We start from the raw sequence: 20,948 nt of genomic DNA, 5'->3' as shown, positions 1-20,948 counted from the left end.
GGTATACAAAATTATGTATTTTCAACTTCCAAGATCACCTTACATTTCATTTCATTCATTTGACAAGTAAAGACATATTTGACAATAAGGCAAGAAATTGTAAGAAAGTTGTCTAGGTAAACATAGGTCATTGACCTGCAATATGACAAAAATTGGATTGTGCGTACCAATTTTATTTTATCTTGCATTAGTTAGTGTAAGCTACTGGCTAAATTTAACTTTGTTTCAGGTTCAGCTTTGGAGTTGCCCAGTGTGGAATATTTACATGCATAGCCTTCCACAAGTGCTGTGCAGTGCAAAACGGACAATACAATACTACAATACAATACTTGTGTAACGTGAAACTGTATTTACCTATGTAAAGAAAAACAGATCCATGACATGAAAATAAATTATTATTAAGAAAAACAACTTTTTTTTTCTTTAATTCGATCATTTAATTAATAAAAAGCGCACCACTGCGTGCCGTTTTTTGACAATATATCGATAAAAACAACACACAACACTATGCTGTTACAATATCGATAATATCGACTGTTCCTAACAACACTACTTGTCAATGTGACTTTTTCGGCCCTGTTTAGTCTGTGCAGTTCGTTTCTTGATATTGGCACCAAAAAGACACTGAATTCATACTACAATCATGGTATTGTTTTTGTATGAGAGTTCCGACTCTTAAAACGTAGTGATTATATACTCTTTGCTACCATACATGCAAATTTGAGCATAGAGTTGCCACTCTTTCTCTATATTGGTACTAATACTCTTTGGTTGAAAGCGTGCAAGGTCTGCATTTCATTAGGCCCTATCACAGCAGGGCTACTCCGAAACTCGAAACTCGAAGTTCGTGTCGCGCGGTCCCTCTCGCTCTCGTATCAAACAGTGTAAGTGTCAGAGGGACCGCACGACACTAACTTCGAGTTTCGAGTTTCGGAATAGCCCAGCAGATTACTAATATGTACGAAGTGCTAAACTCGAACTCAGTGTTGCCAACGTAGGTGATTTGTCGCCATTAAGGCTACTCAACAGAATATATAATAGTACTAACGTACAGAATGGCCACGCTCCGCCCCGCACTGGTTCGAGTTACCCCACCCTTCAAGCGCAGATTGCAGGAAAACCGCAGGAAAGCAGTCGGGTGCGTAACACGATGTATGTTGACCGTACGCACGGCACTAAGTTCGGGAGCAATCATTTTGCGAAATGATAAAGGTACTGTAGTGGACGGACGGTCCACTAGCTCAATATTTGCCTATTTAACTATCACTTCTATTAAAAAAACACTTTTTTAAGATATTTTCGTATGTATTTCAAATTCAAGTTCCTACGTTGGCAGCTAGAATTAAAAGTCTTCTATTTAACACCCTTGCGTCCGTTCCATATTATTATTCAAAAATAGAACTATGCTGCCAGCATCGAATCAACGGACACAAGAGGTTAGTACAGTACCCTACCTACTTCCTTTTTTAGAGTTCCGTACCCGAAGGGTGCCAACGGGACCCTACTACTGAGAGTCAGCTGTCTGTCTGTCTGTCTGTCTGTCTGTCCGTCTGTCACAGGGCTCCATCTCTGAAGCCGTAAAAGTTACACTTGAAATTTTCACAGATTATGTATTACTGTGGCCGCTATAACAACAAATACTAAAAATAAAATAAATCTTTCTTTTACAAATTAAAGGGGTTTTTTTTTCAGTGTTTTTTGGTTGGCGTTATTAGACGGTAGCTACGTCGTTTGAACATTTACCTTTAAGTTTGCGATTTTAATGGTGTTTTATAAAAGCTTCGATATTATAATAGTGACTGTCTGATTGTGTGATTTATTCATTTTTGTGCAAAATTAACAAAGCAATGTATGAACCACAAACCTCAATGAAGCCAACTTTGATAAAGCGCTCGCCAAATCCACACCGTACTCATCACTATGCTTACCTATTGTTTTTTACACTAAAAAAATCATACTAAGTATTTAACACTATTTACAAGGTTTATAATACAGTTTAAAATTTATTCACACAAATCGAGCTTCTTATTGATTAATTTAATTACACAACATAAGAAGTCCGCCGATTTTCCCGCGAATGAACCGCGCTGACTGCCGCTGACAGCTAATTTTTTTTGATCCGCAAGCGGCGCTTTCGGGCAATGGATTCAGAAGCAAACAGCCAGAACCAAAGAGGATGAGAATTCAAATTGTTTTTTTTTAAATACTTGTACAAGTACTTACAGCGATATTTTTAGAAGCTTTTCTTTAGCTTGCCCTGTTTGTTTGTTTGTTTATTTATTTATTTATTGTTTTTTAGGGTCAAATCTTGGAAGCTAAATTTGACCCACTTCCAGTGGTAAGATCGACTTGAAATTTGGCATACGTATGTAAATTTGGTGACAATACAATAATCTGGTAGTGACATCATGGTGGTCCTGCCAGGATCGTCTCTTCAAGAGGGAACTCCTCAATAGTTAATAGTACCGACTTTAAATTTGGTACAGATATGTAGTTTAGACGACAATGCAAGTACAGTCAACAAAAAGTACATTAGGCAAAAAAAGCTTGTATTAAAAATGACATTTTTAACAAAAACTTATTACAAGCATTATAATTATTTGCAGTGTAGGTAATGTAACTATGTTAGCTCGGGTGGAATCTTTCAACTCAAATTTGAAGTGGGGTATCTTTAACCGATTGAACTTAAATTTTAAACGCATGTGTGCACGCTGATGACATTGCAATATTATTATAACATGGAGTTGATCTGATGATAAAGCTAGCGGGTGACCATAGGAACACTGTTAAACGACACGACCGCATCGAGTTTGTCGTCTTGACGAGTACTTTGGTAACCAAGCATAAAGTACAGTCAGCAAAAAAAACTTATATTAGAAGAATTTTATGAAAAACTTTTACTGAACTGTTAACGGAACCCTTCATGTACGAGTCCGACTCGCACTTGACCAATTTTCTAAATGAACAATGATTTCTGAAATTATTGTGATTAATACATGAAATAACTACCTACCGAATAATTTATTTAAGTTTTCAGTCGTATATCTATTGTAATAAAAAAAAAAAATGCTTAAATACACAGGCAGACACATTTTAAGTAGGTTTAGGGGCTGTTTCACCATCCATTCATCATCATCATCATCCCAGCCTATATATGTCCCACTGCTGGGCACAGGCCTCCTCTCAGAACAAGAGGGCTTGGGCTATAGTTCCCACGCGGGCCCAGTGCGGATTGGGAACTTCACACGCACCATTGAATTGCTTCGCAGGTTTGTGCAGGTTTTCCTCACGTTTTCCTTCACCGCAAAGCTCGTGGTAAATTTCAAATGTAATTCCGCACATGAATTTGGAAAAACTCAGAGGTGCGAGCCGGGGTTTGAACCCACGACCCTCTGTTTGAGAGGCGATAGGTCAAACCACTAGGCCACCACGGCTTTCATTGATTAGTGTTAACTGGCGGTTAGGTGTGATGCCCTCTCTATTTGTTTTGTTCGAATAGACGGAGACGGCATCACATTTAACCGTCGGTTAACGCTAATCAATGGATGCTGAAACAGCCCCTTAAATAAATAGGTAAGATTAACGATTACATTTATTTGCACTTGTAGTGACTCCTAGCGCCATCTAGTGAACAACGACAGAAACTTCGACCGAGTTCTACATCGCGCTATCGAAGTTTCTTAACGCGGTCGCATATATACAAGTTCCGACGCTCTTCCTTCGGACTTCGGTCCCCAGGCATAACACCTGCCTGGAGAGAGATCTCTCTATTGGAGCTCCCCCCACACACTATCTAAGTCATACCTTATAAGTACCTTTAAATGCCATTTGTAGCAATTATTAGGGTTTTGCGATAGTTAGCGTTAGCCCTGCGTATCTTATGCACACATTGACGCGTGTACAGACATCGTCGTGCCTATGTAGATTCAAAAACGCGTATTTTGTACGGCGTGGCCGCAGTGTGGCTAGTCGGGATGGAAATCAGCGACGTAAAATTCCAAATGGCGACTGGTCGCCTTTTAGGCTACTTGAAGAACAAGGTCCTTTTAGTAGTTGTACGAAAGAATCACAACACAAATTAACATAAGCCAAGAAAAAAAATACCTTTCACTCAAAATGTAGAGTTTAAATAGGATCAAAAAGAAAAGAGTGGACGAATTAATAAATTAATCATTTAAATATAACATGAAAAATTAACAATAAAACTGATCAAGCGCAGTGTGTGTTCCGTACTTCGTACTAATATTTTACATAATTTGACACCTGATCTAGAATAACACATAGGCTACTTTTTTAGGCGACCTCAGTTCAAATTCGGCTACAGTAGGCTACTCAAGCTGTGAAAAATAGCGATATTAGGTTCCGAGTTGTTGGCAGCACTACACGAACTTCTTATTAGAGGTGGGTAAATCCGGATCTGAAGATTCAAAAGAGTCAGAACCTCAAGCGGATCCGAATCCCTTAATGACTCCTTTCAAATCTTATTGACTCCGGAGTTACTAACTCCAACTGGATCGAGCGGCTCGCCTCGCTCGTGATCGCCGTCACGCTCACTCACACTGACTCGCTCCGTCCGCCTGCTTTCGCTCTCGCTCGGCTCGGATCGGATCGGCAGGGCTACTACGAAACTCGAAGTTCGTATCGTACCGTCCCTCTCGCGCTCGTATTAATTAGTATAAGTGTCAGAGAGACCGCACAACACGAACTTCGATTTTGGAGTTTCGTAGTAGCCCTGCGGATCGGATCTTGGACTTGGATCTTATTATCTATGTTTGGTTGGTCGGTTCGGTTCGTAGTAGCCCTGCGGATCGGATCTTGGACTTGGATCTTATTATCTATGTTTGGTTGGTCGGTTCGGTTCGGTACTCGGACTTGGACTAACGAACAAATCTTTCTCACGAATCTGTACTTCAGTTCAGTCAGCGGGTGGGGCATCGCAGTACCGTACCGACACCGACCGACCGAACCGAGCCGGAGCGGATCGGCCATAGATAAATTAATAATCGCTCGAAAGAACCGGAGTCAATAAAGGAGTCGGATTCAATAAGCGGATTCGGTACCGACACCGGAGCTGGATCTAGTGAGTCAGATCACTTCGCGGAGTTGAGATTACCCATGTCTACTTCTTATGTTGCCGTCCCGTGACGCTTATGCATTAAATACGCGAGTGAAAGGGACGGTGCGATACGAACTTCGATTTGCGAGTTTCGTAGTAGCCCCTCAGGTCATGCATCTGTCAGTTCAGTGCCTCAAGTGGTGGAATTAAAAACATAAATAACATAATCCTCCTTCGGGCAGTCGGGTAAAAATAAAATAAAATGTTGAGAAGTTTGTGCAAAGTGGCTCGGGATTTTACTCATCTCAAAAGTACATACCCAAAAAATGTTTTAATAAGAGCCAACAGTACATATACGAATGCTTTTAGGAGGCAGACGCAAAAAAAAGAACCAGTGGAAGTTGTGAAATGGGTTCTACTGGTAGGTTATCACTCTCAACACCTATTTTGGTTTTAAATGTTTACCTTATTTCTGGACAGAAACTATTATTGGTTCTAAATTTGTCACTAATCCATCAAACTGTGTAAAATTCTGCTTGGTGCAACTGTTACTCAGTTTTGTTGCGGTATATTGCAAGTAGAAAAATGATGAGACCGGCGATTACGCAAACCAAATAAGGCAGTTATGGCCTTGGTCTATGGTGGCAGACCATGGTGTCCAACATTCAAAACCAATGTAATAGATTTGAAAGAAACTAAATCTTTCTTTACTTTTTTCTTGATGTTCTAGTATAATTTGGTTTATTTTAGTTTGTATTCTTGCTTATTAGACTCACTGTTATCCAGTCAACAATATTTTGCCACACATGATTAATTAAATGTTACGTCTAATATGAAATCTCAGGTCAAAAATTGTTTGTGACCGAACTCCTTTGAAAAGGCTTGACAAGTAGTTATGATTTTTTTTTGTGTATATTCCGTGGGTCTGAGAATAGGATGTAAACTATTTTTCATATTTCTACGCAGACAGTTGTGGGCTACAGCTAGTATACTATATATACATTTTATAATGCAATTTTTCAAAATAACGCAATACTCACAACAACACAAGTGCACAGACACTTGCCAATGTTTAACTGTTCAAAGATGACTGCTTATAAAATTTTGCTTGTTAAAAACTAAAAAAAAGACATCATTATCCAACCCAAAATCTTCTGCTTCCGTGAGCTAAGGTCAAACACAGGATTGGTGATTTCAGTCTTAGTGGACTACTGCTGTTTTTTCTAGGTGAATGCTTTAAATTGATGGTATAATTACAGGTGATACCAGTCAGTTCTTTCGGCCTTGGCTGCTGGCAAGTTTACCGTCTGCAATGGAAGTTGGAGCTCATAGACATTCTACAAGCCAAATCAAATTCCTCTCCAGTTGCCATGCCTACAGAGTAAATATTGATCAAGTTTCCTTCAAATTTAGCTTATGTTCCCTGTCCCCATACAAAATGGTTTGACAACGTCACAGGGTCAACTGTGCATCTAGATAAATTTGAGTCTTATAAGTGTAAATGGGCATTTTCAGAAAAAAGTGTACCTGTACTTTTTTTTAAACCTAACAACTTTGGCTTATTTCTACTCAGAATCTTGAGCACTATCGATTTAGGCAATAAAAAAGTGTTCCACTTTTAAATTATTGTCAGTTTTGTGATGCAGTTAACCATACATGCTGTATGGGCCGTCACAAAACTGACTAATAAATTTTGTTTGGAAAATTAAGGATAATTAAGGCAAAACATTTTTTTCTGAAAACCCCCAAATATAAATATTTTCTAGTTTCTTTATATCTTTCAAAATACCATAGACAAATTATATAAATGTTTTATATTAGATGAGTAACCATAGCACATAGTGTAGTGCAGGTGGAACTGACCCCAATAACCTCCTAATGCCCAGTCCTTTATAAAGGACTTATTGTAATTTGAACTTCAAACTCTATCATAAATGACATAAAGTTTGATGTTCATATATCAAAAATTTGACTTGGGCATTATAGACAGGAAGATGGTGACACAAAAATTTTAAGTCATTTGTACCAGTATGGCGGTTCTTCAGGGGTCTAATTACGGAATGACAAAAAAAGAAAATGATGGTCATAGCGCTGGTACCGGCGGCCCAAACGCGTGGGGGTTAATCGAACGTGTCAGATAAATAACGAGTGTCGAACGATTTGTTCCACAAAAATGCTTGTATTTTCCGATAGTCGATAAAAAAAGATGGTGGCTAGGCGGTAGCGTAATGCCATACTTCTCCAGTGTGACTTGCAGCCCGCCATACCAACGCGAATACATTAATTAAAAAAAGAAAATTCAACCATTTGTACCAAGCTAATTTTTGCGCAGCTAATCATCGTCGAGTAGCCATATAGCCATTCACGGAAATCACCTTGCCATACTTTTCCGACGGTTCCCAATGGCCGCAAAGGAGTAAAATTTTCTTTTTTTTGCAAAACGGTTTGTACCAGCCTACATTTTTTTTAATAGTTCTTTGTATGATCATAAATACAAGTCTGATAATGCCATACCCGTGGGAGGTGGCGAATGTGTACAATATTTTTTCAAAATTTTAAGATTTTGCGTAAGTATGGCGCCACTTTTTCCCTCTATTAAAAGTATGGCAAATATAATAAGGGGCACATTGTATCATATCATTTCCAAAAATCCAAATGCACAAATCGTCAAAAAAAATTTTTTTTTTATCATTTTGGCTTAAGTCCGACAGTCGTCCGCCCCATGGTTACAATCTCGAATTATTTTTTTAGGTAGAATTACATCCAAACGAACAGCAGGGCCACTACGAAACTCGAAGTTCGTGTCGTGCGGTCCCTCTGACACTTACACTATTTAATACGAGAGCGAGATACCGCACGACACGAACTTCGAGTTTCGTAGTAGCCCTGAAGAATACAATGATTCGATGATGTAATAGTACATTGTGTCTTAAGGGCGGTAAATAAGGAATTACGAACGAGAGTCTATTAGAAGCCCGAAGTCGAAGACTGAGGGCTCTAATGAGTCGATTTTCGTAATTCTAGTACCGCCCGTGCGATATACAATGTTTTTCATCACATTTGCGAGTAAATTTTAATATTTCTAAAAGAAAAAATATATGATTGTTCCAAATATTGGCGATACCTTAGGCTGCGCTCTTGGCAGCGCTGCCCTCCCCCCTCCCCCTCCCGCAGCATGCGCTGCAACGTGCGTGTGCATGTGGTCCTGCAGCAGGAGCGCGCGCAGCACCATCAGTACGGGCACTGACTCATTTACCGACCTTGGGCTTCATGACAAGAAAAAGTGTACGCGCAATGACTCATTTCCCGACCACGGGTTTCATGACAAGCACATTAAGGTCGAGGGTTTTATTTGGGGGGTTGCAAGCAAGGTAGCCTGCATGTTTCGACACTGTTTACGAGCAAGTGTGATGAAAAAATGTTATAACGTATTTTACAGTCGTATTTTCAAAACGTGTCGAATACATAAGTTTTTCAAGTATGGCAGTACTTTTTCCCCCTACTAGAAATATGGGAAATATAATAACGGTCACATTTTATCAAATACTTTCCAAAAATCCAAATGCAACACTGGTTACGAATCGTTTTGCGAAAAAAAAATTCTTTGCGGCGGTAGGTATTGCGGCCATTTGGAACCGCCAGAAAAGTATGGCATGGTGTATTTCGTGAATGGCTACTCGACGATGATTAGCTGTGCAAAAATTAGCCTTGCATTGTTTTTCTTAATTAATGTATTCGCGTCGGTATGGCGGGCTGTAAGACACCGGAGAAGTATGGCATTACGCTACCGCCTACTTATTTTTTTATCGACTATCGGAAAATACAAGCATTTTTGTGGAACAAATCGTTCGACACGTTATTTATCCGACACGTTCTATTAACGCCCACGCGATTGGGCCGCCGGTACCAGCGCTATGAGCATCATTTTCTTTTTGTCATTCCGCAATTAGACCCCTGAAGAACCGCCATACTGGTACAAATGACCTAATATTTTGTGCCACCATCTCCCAGTCTATTAGGAGGATAAAGTACCTACATTGAAACTATGTCTACTTATTAGACCCAGAACCTTCCAGTAAGAATTCACTCGATAGTTAAGTAGATAAAAACTTAATTTATTCACAACACATGCACACACAAATACAATACAAACAATGTAAAAAACATAAATTTTGTTGTATCTAAGCTATGGGTGCCAAGTGTCGACTTGCCTCACCATTGGGGGCATTGCATTTGGGCAGGGAACATGTTCATTCCTTTTACCACTCTGAAAATTAATTAGTTCTTGCAATGCTCTATTGAAATAAAACTGCATCATATTATCTTAAATAAGTCTGGTGAGTGTTTATTAATGTTATACCTTTTGTAGCTTTTCAAAACTTGAAAAGATGGAGTATTTACCAGTGAAAGTGAAGGGCGAGTTCCTGCATGACAAAGAGATACTAATAGGGCCCAGAGCACTCATTGATAATGCACATCAAAGATTTGGATCTCTCGTCTCTGACCCTAAGAAAAACCAGGGATGGCTTGTTGTTACTCCATTTAAATTAAGTGACACAGGGTAAGAATTTTCTGGAGTTTTAAATAATTATTTATTTATTTTTATTCTAAATTAAAGAGATAAACTTTGTTTGTATGTAGGGGATATTGCATAAAATAGTTCCTTACTGATGATGGTACTGATGAAGGAACTACTGCATTTTTTTCCCACTGTATTAATTTCAACTGGAGGATGGGAAAAAAAATAAAAAGGAACTGAAAGGAAAAGGGATCACAATAGTTCCGTTAATTAAAGGAACTACAGCAAATTATGTGCCTATGTGGCAGAGTCTGTGGAACTATTACTCAATCAATAAAAAAAAGATATGCTATTTCAGATTATCTTGTGCTTGTGCTGTTGTGTTTGTTTATCTTAAAGAACTGCAAAGATTCTGCAGGACGCAAGTAAATCTGCGTGCAACAGCTAGCAAATTATGAATTAAAAGAAAAATTCACTTTAGAACTGATTTATAGAAATAAAATTTTGATACATTAACGCATTCACTGCCACCTGACTTGACTGACCACAGGTGCCACTGACGCACATGTGCGTTCAAAATGTATGAATAGTTATGACAGCGGCACCGGGGGGAAGTTCCAAAAACGCATATATGCGTTGGTGGCAGTGAATGCGTTAAAACATTACTATACTTGAAAAGCAAAACAAAGTTGATTGGTGTCTTAAAATTGAAAGTCCCCATTAGTCTAATTAGTATTACATAAGATAAGAAAAGTATAATGTTTAAAAATCCTTGAATGTGCCAAATCTGGCAGCTGAAGTTTGTCTAAAATTCTAAATTTAGTTAATCACCTAAACCTTTCAAGTATGATTAATTAATTACCATTGATCTGTTTTTTATTATTTTTGTGCAGAGAAACTATATTGATAAATCGAGGTTGGGTACATCAGAGCATGAAATCCAAAGAAAAACGTGAAGCCTCAATGGTTAAAGGTGAAGTGGAATTAACAGGGGTTGTTAGGCTGACTGAAAAGCGAGCTCCATTCATGCCTAAAAATACTCCTGAAAAAGGTTCATGGTTCTCTAGGTGAGCTAAGAAATATAATTTAACTACGCATAATTTCCATATTAACTTTTATTTCGTTTTTTTTTACCGTTCAACGGCAAAAACTACTAGACACTGGCAAAATTGTCCTCCGATGGACAGAGCCATATTTTTTTAAAGAAACAACAACAACTTTTATTTCGCAAGATGTCATCATTTAATTTTAACACTGACTAAACGTCATTTTCTATTTTTAATAAAAGCTATTTTTGTTGACTGTATTTGCATTGTCATCTTAACTTGATATGTCAGTTACCATCAACTGATTTAGGTAATAATATTTGGTATGGACTGTGGGGATAGTTTAAGCCTCTGGAATAAAAAAGAATTAATTTTATCCCGTAAAATTGCAGTTACCGAATCTTCGCAGACGGAATCCTGGGCAACAGTTACTACGAATAAAATACAAATTTATGATTCCTTGTTTTTAAGTCTATCCGGAACCTTGGGTTTGAGTGCTCTAATTACAGTGGGCGGTTTTTTTTTAATTTGTTATTTTTCTGCCTCAGAATTATAAGCAGGTGGTTTAAACATTGCTAGATAAGTAGCTAATGGCGGATAAAAGAGATATTTTCATAAAATTAGTATGTATTTTGCAGGGATTTGGACGCGATGAGTGCCCATCTAGGTTGTGCGCCGGTTTGGCTGGACGCGCGCGGCATCCCTGACCCACTGGAGGGCTGGCCCATCCCTAACCAGACCAGGGTCACTCTGCGGAACGAACACTTCTCCTATGTCGTCACGTGGTACATGCTATCCGCCTTCACAGCTGTCATGTGGCACCGATTTTTCATACGGAAATTACCACTGTTATAATCGGCGAGATTCCATACCTAGTTATAATAGTATGTACTGTACATAATATTAGTATCTAAGTTTTCTAGCCTTTCAAACTTTCTTATGAGATTTATTTTCTAATTACTACATTTGCCAATTTAGTTGACAACTGCTACACTGATGTTTGTAGTAGATTTTTTTTGTGAAGTTTAATTTAACCCTTATTAAGGTCGAGGCGATTTAGCGACCACTGGCGCTGAGTTGGAAACTGAACCTTATTAATATGCTATAAGTCACAATTTCCATTGTAATTATTGAAAATATTCTTTGTCAAGTATGTATTCAATAGCTGCTTTTGATTCTGTGGTAGTATGCTCCAATAAATGGGGCCTTATTAAGGGTTAAAGCTAACGCATTTGTAGAGGTCGTGTTTATAAAAGTGTTAATGCAAGCTTAATGATTTTTTATTTACTACAGCTCAAAAATAAACAAGTTTGGATAAAAACTTCCGAATTTTCGTTATTATTTTGATGTATGGTATAGGCTTTTGTTGTATAGCTCCTACTCATTACGCTTTTATGCGTTCAGGATAGGTACTGAATGTTAATTTATTAATACTAATATGTATGTATCTTTTCTGCTCATACCCTCTGACAGCATTATGAACAGAAAAGTCCATGGGATGAAAATGTAGATCAAAATTGCGAACTGGACACTAGCAGGCAGCATTGCATCGAGCGTTTTTTGTTATTTGCAACCAGTGCGCGGCAGGCGTGTCAGCCAGCAGAGCAGAGAACACTCGCCCTTGCGCTACCCCGCTGGCGTCCAGTTTGCGGCCTAAAAGTATCGGGGACCTAGTTTCATTCAATAGCGCAGTGTTTTTCAATCTGTGGGTTGCGACCCCCCGGGGGTCGCGGTATCTTTAAAATATCAGTTATTGTGTATGATTATTCAATCTTTGTATTATCAACGTAAGATAATATAAATAACTAAGTGGAGGAAAGCAGGGGGTCGCCAAATATTTTTCAAACCAAGGGGGTCGCGTCCTGAAAGTTTGATATTGTATACGCTATCTGCCGGAAGAAGTCTCAGTCGCCTCAGCCGACAACAAACGCTTCGCCTTAAACTAACTAGAAGGAAACAAAGAAGGTCAATCCTTGCTGCTCTTTATTCCAACCTTCCACATTTTAATACATAAACAGTACTTACATCAAAAACTTGGTCATTATACAGATAGATTGCAATTCGAACATAATACCATTGATCGTTATACCCAGTTCTAGTCTACATCTTCATGGCTTGCGAGATCAGACTTCAACAAAAATAAATAGAAAAAAAAAGTAAGTGGCAGCAACATTTTTATGGAAATGTTTAGTTTCTAGTTTCATCACTTGTGTAATTTTAACCCTATTGTTTAGGCAAAGTAATTTACGAAATCTACGCAATATGCTAGGTTCAGTGAAATGATATCTGCTCCTCAGTGAAAGAAAGGAAAGTATGAGCTACAATTGAGTCGCTTAACTTCAAACTCGGGGGAAATCAAATTATGATTTTTTATAAGATTTTGGTATTAAATAAAAGCGCAAAAAAACTAGTTTTGTTATAATTATATCGGTTAAGTACAATTCCGTGAGGTTTTCGAGAAAAATATAGTTAAAATTATATACCTAATATTTTATCAAAATCAGATAAATCCCCCTTCTTAACCGTGGTCCGGTTGTGTAGTCCGGCCAGCCGGACTGTGGAAAATTTATTTTTTCCGTGATACGGTTAACCGCTCCAAGGAAAAGAAATAATTTTAAGCTGTCCGGTCAACCGGACCATGGAAAATCTTAACCACTTGTAATAAATGCAGAATGTAATCTTTTTGCTCGAGTGTCACTCTTGTAGTATTAGGACACCCGATAAATATGCAATGATTTATATTTTCAGACATTACAAGACAGAACAAGGACATTATTGACAATAATAGCTTTTAAAGAGCGTCCAATGCTCCTAGTCCATTAGGTGAGCAACACATATTTATATGTATAGGCAGACAATTTAACCATTACACGTTATGTCGATTGTATATTTTGGCAGTGTACTTTTGGGCGGATCATTATGATTGTGAGAACATTATGGGGATTTGTTCGCGTTCGCCAGCCGGACTATGGAAAATTTGTACTTTTCGATTGTTCGGTGGCGAATTACCGGAAAGGTACAGTGTACAGATGTACAACCAACCAAACAGTATCGTCGAAATTTTCCACAGTCATTTTAAATCCATGACATTTTTTTTCCCAAAGTTAGGTAAGGCCATCCAAGCAAATAAGCGAGTTTTTTTTTTCAAATCTATAATCCAGGTCTGTTAAATCAAAATTATACAAACCCACACTGAGTTTTTTCAAAGATATAAATTGAAATCGATTATATCAAATGAAGGTAAATCCAATCAACATTTTATTATTTGTAAATAATGGATGGTTTTAATGCTTAAATTGCCGAACAGGATCGATTTTTTAACCTTTAGCCATAATAAAAAAATATCGATAAGATGAAAGGTCAAATTACCGAATTAACGTTATATCACTTTTTTCAATAATCTCCCAAATGGTTAGAGTGGATTTATCTGAGTTTGAAGTTAAGCGAATCAATTATCAGAACAATAAAAAATATATAGGTAGACGTAAATGACACAAAACTGTAACTACAAAACCTGTGACGTTAAAAAAGCGAACGTGGAGGTATTGTTTTACTCTGGAGACAGCAGACTGATGTTGTCATCAGGGATATGGGTTTTTACACTTTATTTATCAGGTACTCGATAAAAAAATGAAAACAAAATGTCCAAGTACATGACCTCGGGCCGGTGTTGGGCGTTAATCATTAATTTTCAATCAAATATTAATTGATTAAAAAGTAATTGCAATTAAATTATTTGAATTAACGTAAGTTAATCGTCACTTGCAATTAACTGGTTTAATTGATTTATGAAACAAATAAAACTAACAATAAACTTAATGTATCAATACGCAAGCTTAAGTCTTATGTATCAAACCAGTAGTACAGAAAGAATACTTAATTACTTTTCAACTTGGATGGATGGATGGTGATCACTGATCAACCGTTACATTATGATAATGATATCTGTCTAAAACAATTAAATTATAAGTTAGATTAGAGAGACAATTGATTAATTGTTAATTGTGATACAATTATAGTTGATCAATTGTTAGTTATTTTGGTATATTTAATTGTCCTTACAATTAAAATTTGCCTAACACTGCCTCAGACCGTCGGTTTATAAACAAACTAATGTAATGACGAATTAATTTAACAACTAGATTAATTTGTTACTGAAAAAATAGTCTACAGCTGTATTCTTAAAACTAAAACAAAATATAGTCAAATTCTTCATATAATAAATATAATGAATGAGATCAGTATTGCTAAACTAAGCAATAAACTAACGAAATAATAATAAAAATAATGCTAAACACAAAGTACTAGGTAAATTATTTTAATTTTCTTGCTGAAATCATGACGCAGTGGCGTATTGTCAAGTGCAACTTGAAAAATTAATAAGTTCATAAAAAGCTCCTTATTAGTATTAATAAATTAATTTTTTGAAGAAGGTTGAATGAATTATCGCGTTTTACCTCAAGCTGACATGAAACTTAAAGAATAACCTCATATAAGTCCTTTTTACGCCCTGTCCGGCACGTTTTAGGAGTCATGAATCCATAAAACCGATTTGTGATCATTGGAGTTATGTATAAACATTAACAGGTTCCCTGTCCCATGAGGCACATGCGCTTCATGGCCAGTGTTTTTTTTTTCATTTATTCTTGAACTACATTTAGATAATCAGTGAAATAATACTATGGGGACGTGTCAAAACAACGCTGCACATTGTTTCGGGACAGGGAACCTGTTAATGATACAATATGAGAGAAGACACCACAGTACACTCCGTACTGAGCTCGTCATAAGATGAGGCAACCTGCTTCATAAAGTTATAAAACCCATCAAATAATTTAAATGCTAACATCATCTTTTTGTTTAAAAAACATTTACATTTTTAATTTGGCAGCACCAATTGACTCAAATATAATTCGATTTAGGTTAGAGTGAGTTACTTTATAACTTAAAATATTAAATATCAGTCTGGATGCCAGACTAACGATATATAATTTGTTTAATTAATATACATAATAAATAGAAATAATGCTTTTAAGCACGCAAGTCAAAATTGGACACGTGGATTTGAGGTACATGAGCCGGGTCGATTTTGGGAGCTGTTTTGTGGTCGCACAGGCCGAGTTCCTTTAGCTTCCATTCCCACCCCATCATCTGAACGGCGTGCAATGTCTCGGCCTCCGTGTGCTGACGGCGGAGCATGCCCTCCTGAAATGAGATGAAATGAGATAATATGTTTTCTAGATAATTTCCGGGTACTTGCACGTTAGAGCACAAAGAATAAAACCTTAATTTTTTCCCACTTGTCGTCAACCTCCTGCAGCCAAGAGTTGATTTGCCGGCTGTTGCACCGGGAACGCTGCGCGTTACGTTTCTCTTCTTGTTCTGGGGCCAGGACGTTGTACACCTCTTTGTCTCGCAGCATTGTACAGACCGAATATGGAAGTGACTGTCAAAATCAATTTTACTAATATTTATCTTCGAAGGTCTCACACTATATTATACTTTACTGGGGATCAATTTTCCTAATCATATCAGTTTAATTTTTATAACTAGTCAATGATTTTATTTGAGCTGCAGTTTTGCAACAATATAAGAAGTGGTCCAGAAAAAATGAAGCAGATCATATTAATACCAATACGAAAGACAACCAAATAGTTTTGACATTTTTTGTTTTCAAATAAAATGATCTAATTAATAATATCTACGCAAAAATAGACAATGCCAGAATTTTTGGACTTTAGCTTTCGTCCTCTTCATGAGAGTTTGAACATGGATTTTGTCCATCTTTTCGGCCAATTTTCTCAATTTTTTTTGAACAAACACAAACATCACGCATGTATTCCCAAATGGGGTAGGCAGAGCACCCGAAACGTTACCGCTTCGGAGCCACTTTTGGCAAGTTTAGGTTTAAGCTTGACAAAAACGGTACAATAGTGACAGGTTGCTAGCCTGTCGCCTACGGTATACCTAAACATATATCCTCAGTTGCCTCTTACGACATTCACGGAAGAAATGGACAGGTGTAATTCTAACCCAACACCACATGAGAGTTTTAAGTCTTGAATATTTTCGGTTTTAGTTTTAGTGTTCTTTAAATGCCTCTTCATGTAAGCTCGGTAACGTTCAATTGAATTGGGCGAAGTTTAGGACATCTGGGTAGGTTTGGCTATTTTGGTACAATGTACACATTTTGGTCCGAAGAAAACTTTTTGCCTATTTTACCATAATGGCTGGTGGCCAAATTTGGCCAAAATAATAAAGTTGTGTTGTGCTGTCGTAATAAAGGCAACAAATGTTTCTCAAGACACTCCCTTATGTAAATTTTGCCATTTATTGTTCCCGTTCTTATGAACTTCTCACTTTTTAGTCCATACATGCAGATATCCTGCCAAATCATATATTTTTGTGGATATTTGCTGGCCATCTTGTGTTTGTATTTTTCTTTGTCATTGTCCCTATTGTTACCCTAGTGTAACAAAATATTCTTGCCCAGAAATCTGATTACATGTTTCATCGTCCATTACGTTGCAGTAAAATTTTGTGAAGAAGTTGTATATAATTTTCTGGCCCGTGTCCTGGCTGTTCTGTTTTTCGGGATTTTGATCTGGTAGTTTCTGGACCTTGTACGATTTTAGCCCTGCACACTCCTTAATCCGTTGGACCGTAGACTTGCTGGTATTCAATTTGTCAGCTAGTTTTCGTTCGTCGATTAGTTCTGTAAGCAGCCTTGATCTTATTCGTCGGTTTTTTTATCCTGAAATTCTTTTTTACCATCAGGAACCCACTTTCCTTACAACAGTCAGTCTTTCTCTGTAAGTCCCAATACCTTATCTACAGCGGATCTGGTTATATTTAAATGTTCGGCGACCTTAACTTCACTCCAGTGATGATTTTCTAGGCAATTGTACAAAATTAACTTACGATGAGCAACTTTAGACAGCGATATTTTTTCATTAGGTAATATATATATATTTAATAATGTATACTATATAATCACGACTAGAATGTTTATAAATGTTATTTTTCTGAAACTTATTGAAATTATCAAAAATATTCTGCTACTTTTTTTCTGGACCACTCTACTTATATTTTACCACTTAAAGTGATGTTTAAAAAAAAAAACAGTGCCCAGACCGACTTAACTACACCGACTTATGATACATGTATAAGATACCTGATTGATCACAGCGCGCTCGGCGCGTCCATGCACTCTCAGAATTTCTTGTTCAACAGCGAGAACAAGTTTTTCTTTCTCAACCAGATGTTGGATACGCATTCGAGTTCTGTAATCGCATTAAAATATTAGGACAACTCTCGTGGTTCACACATAAATTTCGTCACACTTTTATGGGAGAGGTCTCGCGGTTTGTGACATACGAACAATAGTAGATTGATAACCAAGGGTGGAAAGTGACCCATTTCACCCGAGTTAGACACTCTACTTTTCATTTCGACTGTGAGGAAAGTAAAATACCACAAAAAATTAGAATAATAAAAATTAAATTTACTTATATCCAACCTCTAACCTTACCTTTTCGACTGGCCACTTGCCACGGTTGCCAAAAAAAATCGTGTTGGTCACGACCAAGGAGCTTATATACAAAACTACAGGTTGAACGCCGAACGAAGAAGTTTGACCTTTATTACTTATTTATATATTCCATATCTTTCTTACACATTTCACGAATGACTTCCATCTCTTTCTTAACTTAACTATAGAAAGATATGGAATATGGTCGTGACGTAATAAAGATCAATTTTTTTTTTTGTTTCAAATGGATGTTCGGCGTTCAACTTCCTCCCCCTTGGTCACGACGTGCATCTAGATGGCCATGCCGAAACGTGAAAAAAAAAGTGTCATTGACGTAACTCAATTATGTTCAACTCCGTGGCTAATCGAAAAATAATATTTTTCGCCAAATTTCACTTCCCAAATAACTTATCGCAGTAGTTTCATTTCCCAAAAGAATCTTTAGCATGTTCACATTTCGCATTTTATTCATTTGGTCAAATTATCATTTGGCATAATTTTACATTGTCAAGTTTTATTATGACAAACGTTTATTAAGCAAACGTTTTCTTTTGGCTAATATTATATACCAAAAAAAAGATTGTTCAAAATTACATTTCGCACTACCAACTACAGAAACCAACTGTTACCAGAAAAGTAGGTTAGGTTAGGTTGGACTGCGTCCCCCACAGAAACGAACTGCTACCAGAAAAGTAGGTTATTATGCCATGCAATATTTTGGGAAGAGTGCTTTATGCCAAATGATACATTTGACTAAATAATACTTGGTAATATGAAACATGACTAAATAATTATTTTTGAAACCATAATTTGACAAACAAATTTTTATTAACTGTAAAATTGCGATAAGATGTTTTAGCAAATGATTTTTTGCTAAATGATAATTTGAGTAAAATATTTTGGGACGTGACACTGGGAAAAGTTTTTCGCCCATAAGTAATCCATTACTAAGTAATACCAAGTACCAATACTAACAAGTCTTGTCAGTAAATTACCTTTCTTTTTCTTGATCTGTAAATTCGGCGACCATTTGCTGAGGTAGGTTGTGTGGAATCTCTACTTGAGGCTCGGGGTTCACGTTACTTTGTAGAGTGTATGTGCAACGGTTCATCAAGTACTTATTGAAATCTTTTGGAGGCTTAGGTTTCACAGGGAACAAGCTCTTTTGACGGTGTTCGATCTGTTAGAAAGGCAATAGTATTAGTATTAACCGTAGTACACTCCGTGAGCTCTTAAAAAAACCTGATTTTAGAAGCATGCTTCGGGTATTGACGATGACACGCGATCGTGATATGCGGTTCTGTTCTGTTATCAACTTGCAAAACTTTTCAAAGTTACCGTAAAAAGTTATGTAAAGAATAACCATCAGTACAAAATACACCTTACTGCAATAGTATTACGCTTATTTATCTTTTTTTTTAATTTTAGTACAATATGACTTTTTGTCACGATACATTTAAAACAAAATCAGCATTTTCGAATTCTTCTATCGTTAATTTATATCGAGAACACCCCGTCTTAACACACTACTTTTATTTGGAAGTATATAGAGCTGTTGTTTATACTGTATCTACTTCTCAACATTAAGAATATAGCATGCGAATCATCTTTACCTGTTTACGAATGTGTATAAACATTTGATAAGGATTGGAATGAGTAACATTGTGAGACAAGGTGTTGTCGGTCGCTGGCTCGGTTTTTATAGGTTCTCGCGAGTCTTTGGATGCTTTAATCTTCCGTTTCCGAGGGTGCAGCTCCACAGATGGACCAGGATTGCTGGCTGTAATATATATCAGAGTATAAATACATAAAATGGCACAATAGTAAAAGATATAGTGGCTAGTTAGGATTTATGTTAAAAATGTAAGAGTACCTGTCTCTGCCCGGCTACTAGTCCCGCCCGCTGACGCCGCAGGCGCATGCTCACTGTCTTGCCCCTATAACAATGAACAGGAACTAATTTATTAGTAGAATTTGCCATTCAACCAGCAAATAGCCAGATGGGTCTTAACTCGCACCTTTTACATAATATGACAAATATTATGCAACTTATATTACGCAAAGGGTTTAAAATAAGGATAATAAGCCTTCTAGATTCGAAGCCAACAACTACATAATTACTAAAACAGGATGGGAAAAAAAATCATTTAACATCATGCCATGTATGCATAATATAAACGTGTATGTTCATCCGCTAGCTGTTTGTACGACACAATAGCATGCTGTACCCGGCGACGCACCTACGATGCATGTTCTATCTAGTAATACATGGTACGGAGAACTTACAGAGCCCGTCGGCAGGGGGCTCTTGTTGGAACTCAATGTCGATTGAGTGGATCCCGCTCCGGAGCGACTCTCGCTCCCCGTCTGAGGAGAAGTCCTCTCCTTGTCCTTCTCTTTCTCTCCATCATTCGTCCTGTGCGAACGGAGGACTCTTTGTCCAGCCTTGGGAGGAAAAATATTTTTTGAGTAAACTTGTTAAACAAAAACTAGATTCGCTAGCAAGTTTTTACTTCACAAATGTTTCTTCTTTGGCTCACTGACTAATATTGAAATTGATTACGTGTTGACTTGTTAAATATGTAACTTACTTGTTTTTGTCGTTTAGACCCTAGAGTGAAACAATGTATGACTGTGTACCTTGCCCCCTTCTCCTGGTCTCTTATCGTCAGAATTGCCGTCCGAGCTGTCAGAGGTCTGGCCCGGGTCGGCACTCGTGCACGGGATCACGTAGGGCAGCGTCGACACACTGCCGCGCCCCTTGCCGCTGCCTCGCTGCCCGCTTCCGCCTGCAAT

At 37.4% G+C, this 20,948-nt stretch overlaps 2 protein-coding genes across 4 annotated transcripts in view; one reads left to right on the top strand and one right to left on the bottom strand.

Moving 5' to 3' along the window:
* Nucleotides 1-5,235: 5,235 nt before the first annotated feature.
* On the top strand, nt 5,236-11,946 carry Surf1 (surfeit locus protein 1). Its single transcript, XM_074096833.1, has 5 exons — nt 5,236-5,477; nt 6,316-6,437; nt 9,426-9,617; nt 10,469-10,642; nt 11,260-11,946. The coding sequence occupies exons 1-5, from the start codon at nt 5,319-5,321 to the stop codon at nt 11,474-11,476; spliced, it is 864 nt and encodes a 287-aa protein (XP_073952934.1). The 5' UTR covers nt 5,236-5,318; the 3' UTR covers nt 11,477-11,946.
* Nucleotides 11,947-13,703: 1,757 nt separating this feature from the next.
* The window catches only part of LOC141434307 (uncharacterized), a 30,952-nt gene continuing 23,707 nt past the window's right edge, over nt 13,704-20,948 (bottom strand). For 2 of the 3 annotated variants that reach the window (XM_074096716.1, XM_074096720.1), the window contains 8 exons: nt 20,793-20,941; nt 20,439-20,597; nt 20,026-20,089; nt 19,766-19,932; nt 19,148-19,332; nt 17,796-17,904; nt 15,906-16,067; nt 13,704-15,826 (listed from right to left, as the gene is read on the bottom strand). In XM_074096716.1, coding sequence (XP_073952817.1) covers nt 15,653-15,826; nt 15,906-16,067; nt 17,796-17,904; nt 19,148-19,332; nt 19,766-19,932; nt 20,026-20,089; nt 20,439-20,597; nt 20,793-20,941 — 1,169 coding nt within the window. In that variant the 3' untranslated portion in view covers nt 13,704-15,652. The remainder of the gene's footprint in view (nt 15,827-15,905; nt 16,068-17,795; nt 17,905-19,147; nt 19,333-19,765; nt 19,933-20,025; nt 20,090-20,438; nt 20,598-20,792; nt 20,942-20,948) is intronic. The other variant, XM_074096728.1, reaches the window with a different exon arrangement.

The sequence above is a fragment of the Choristoneura fumiferana genome, chromosome Z (genome assembly GCF_025370935.1).
Source record: "Choristoneura fumiferana chromosome Z, NRCan_CFum_1, whole genome shotgun sequence".
NCBI lineage: Eukaryota > Metazoa > Arthropoda > Insecta > Lepidoptera > Tortricidae > Choristoneura > Choristoneura fumiferana.
This window is presented reverse-complemented; position numbering and strand designations above follow the sequence as displayed.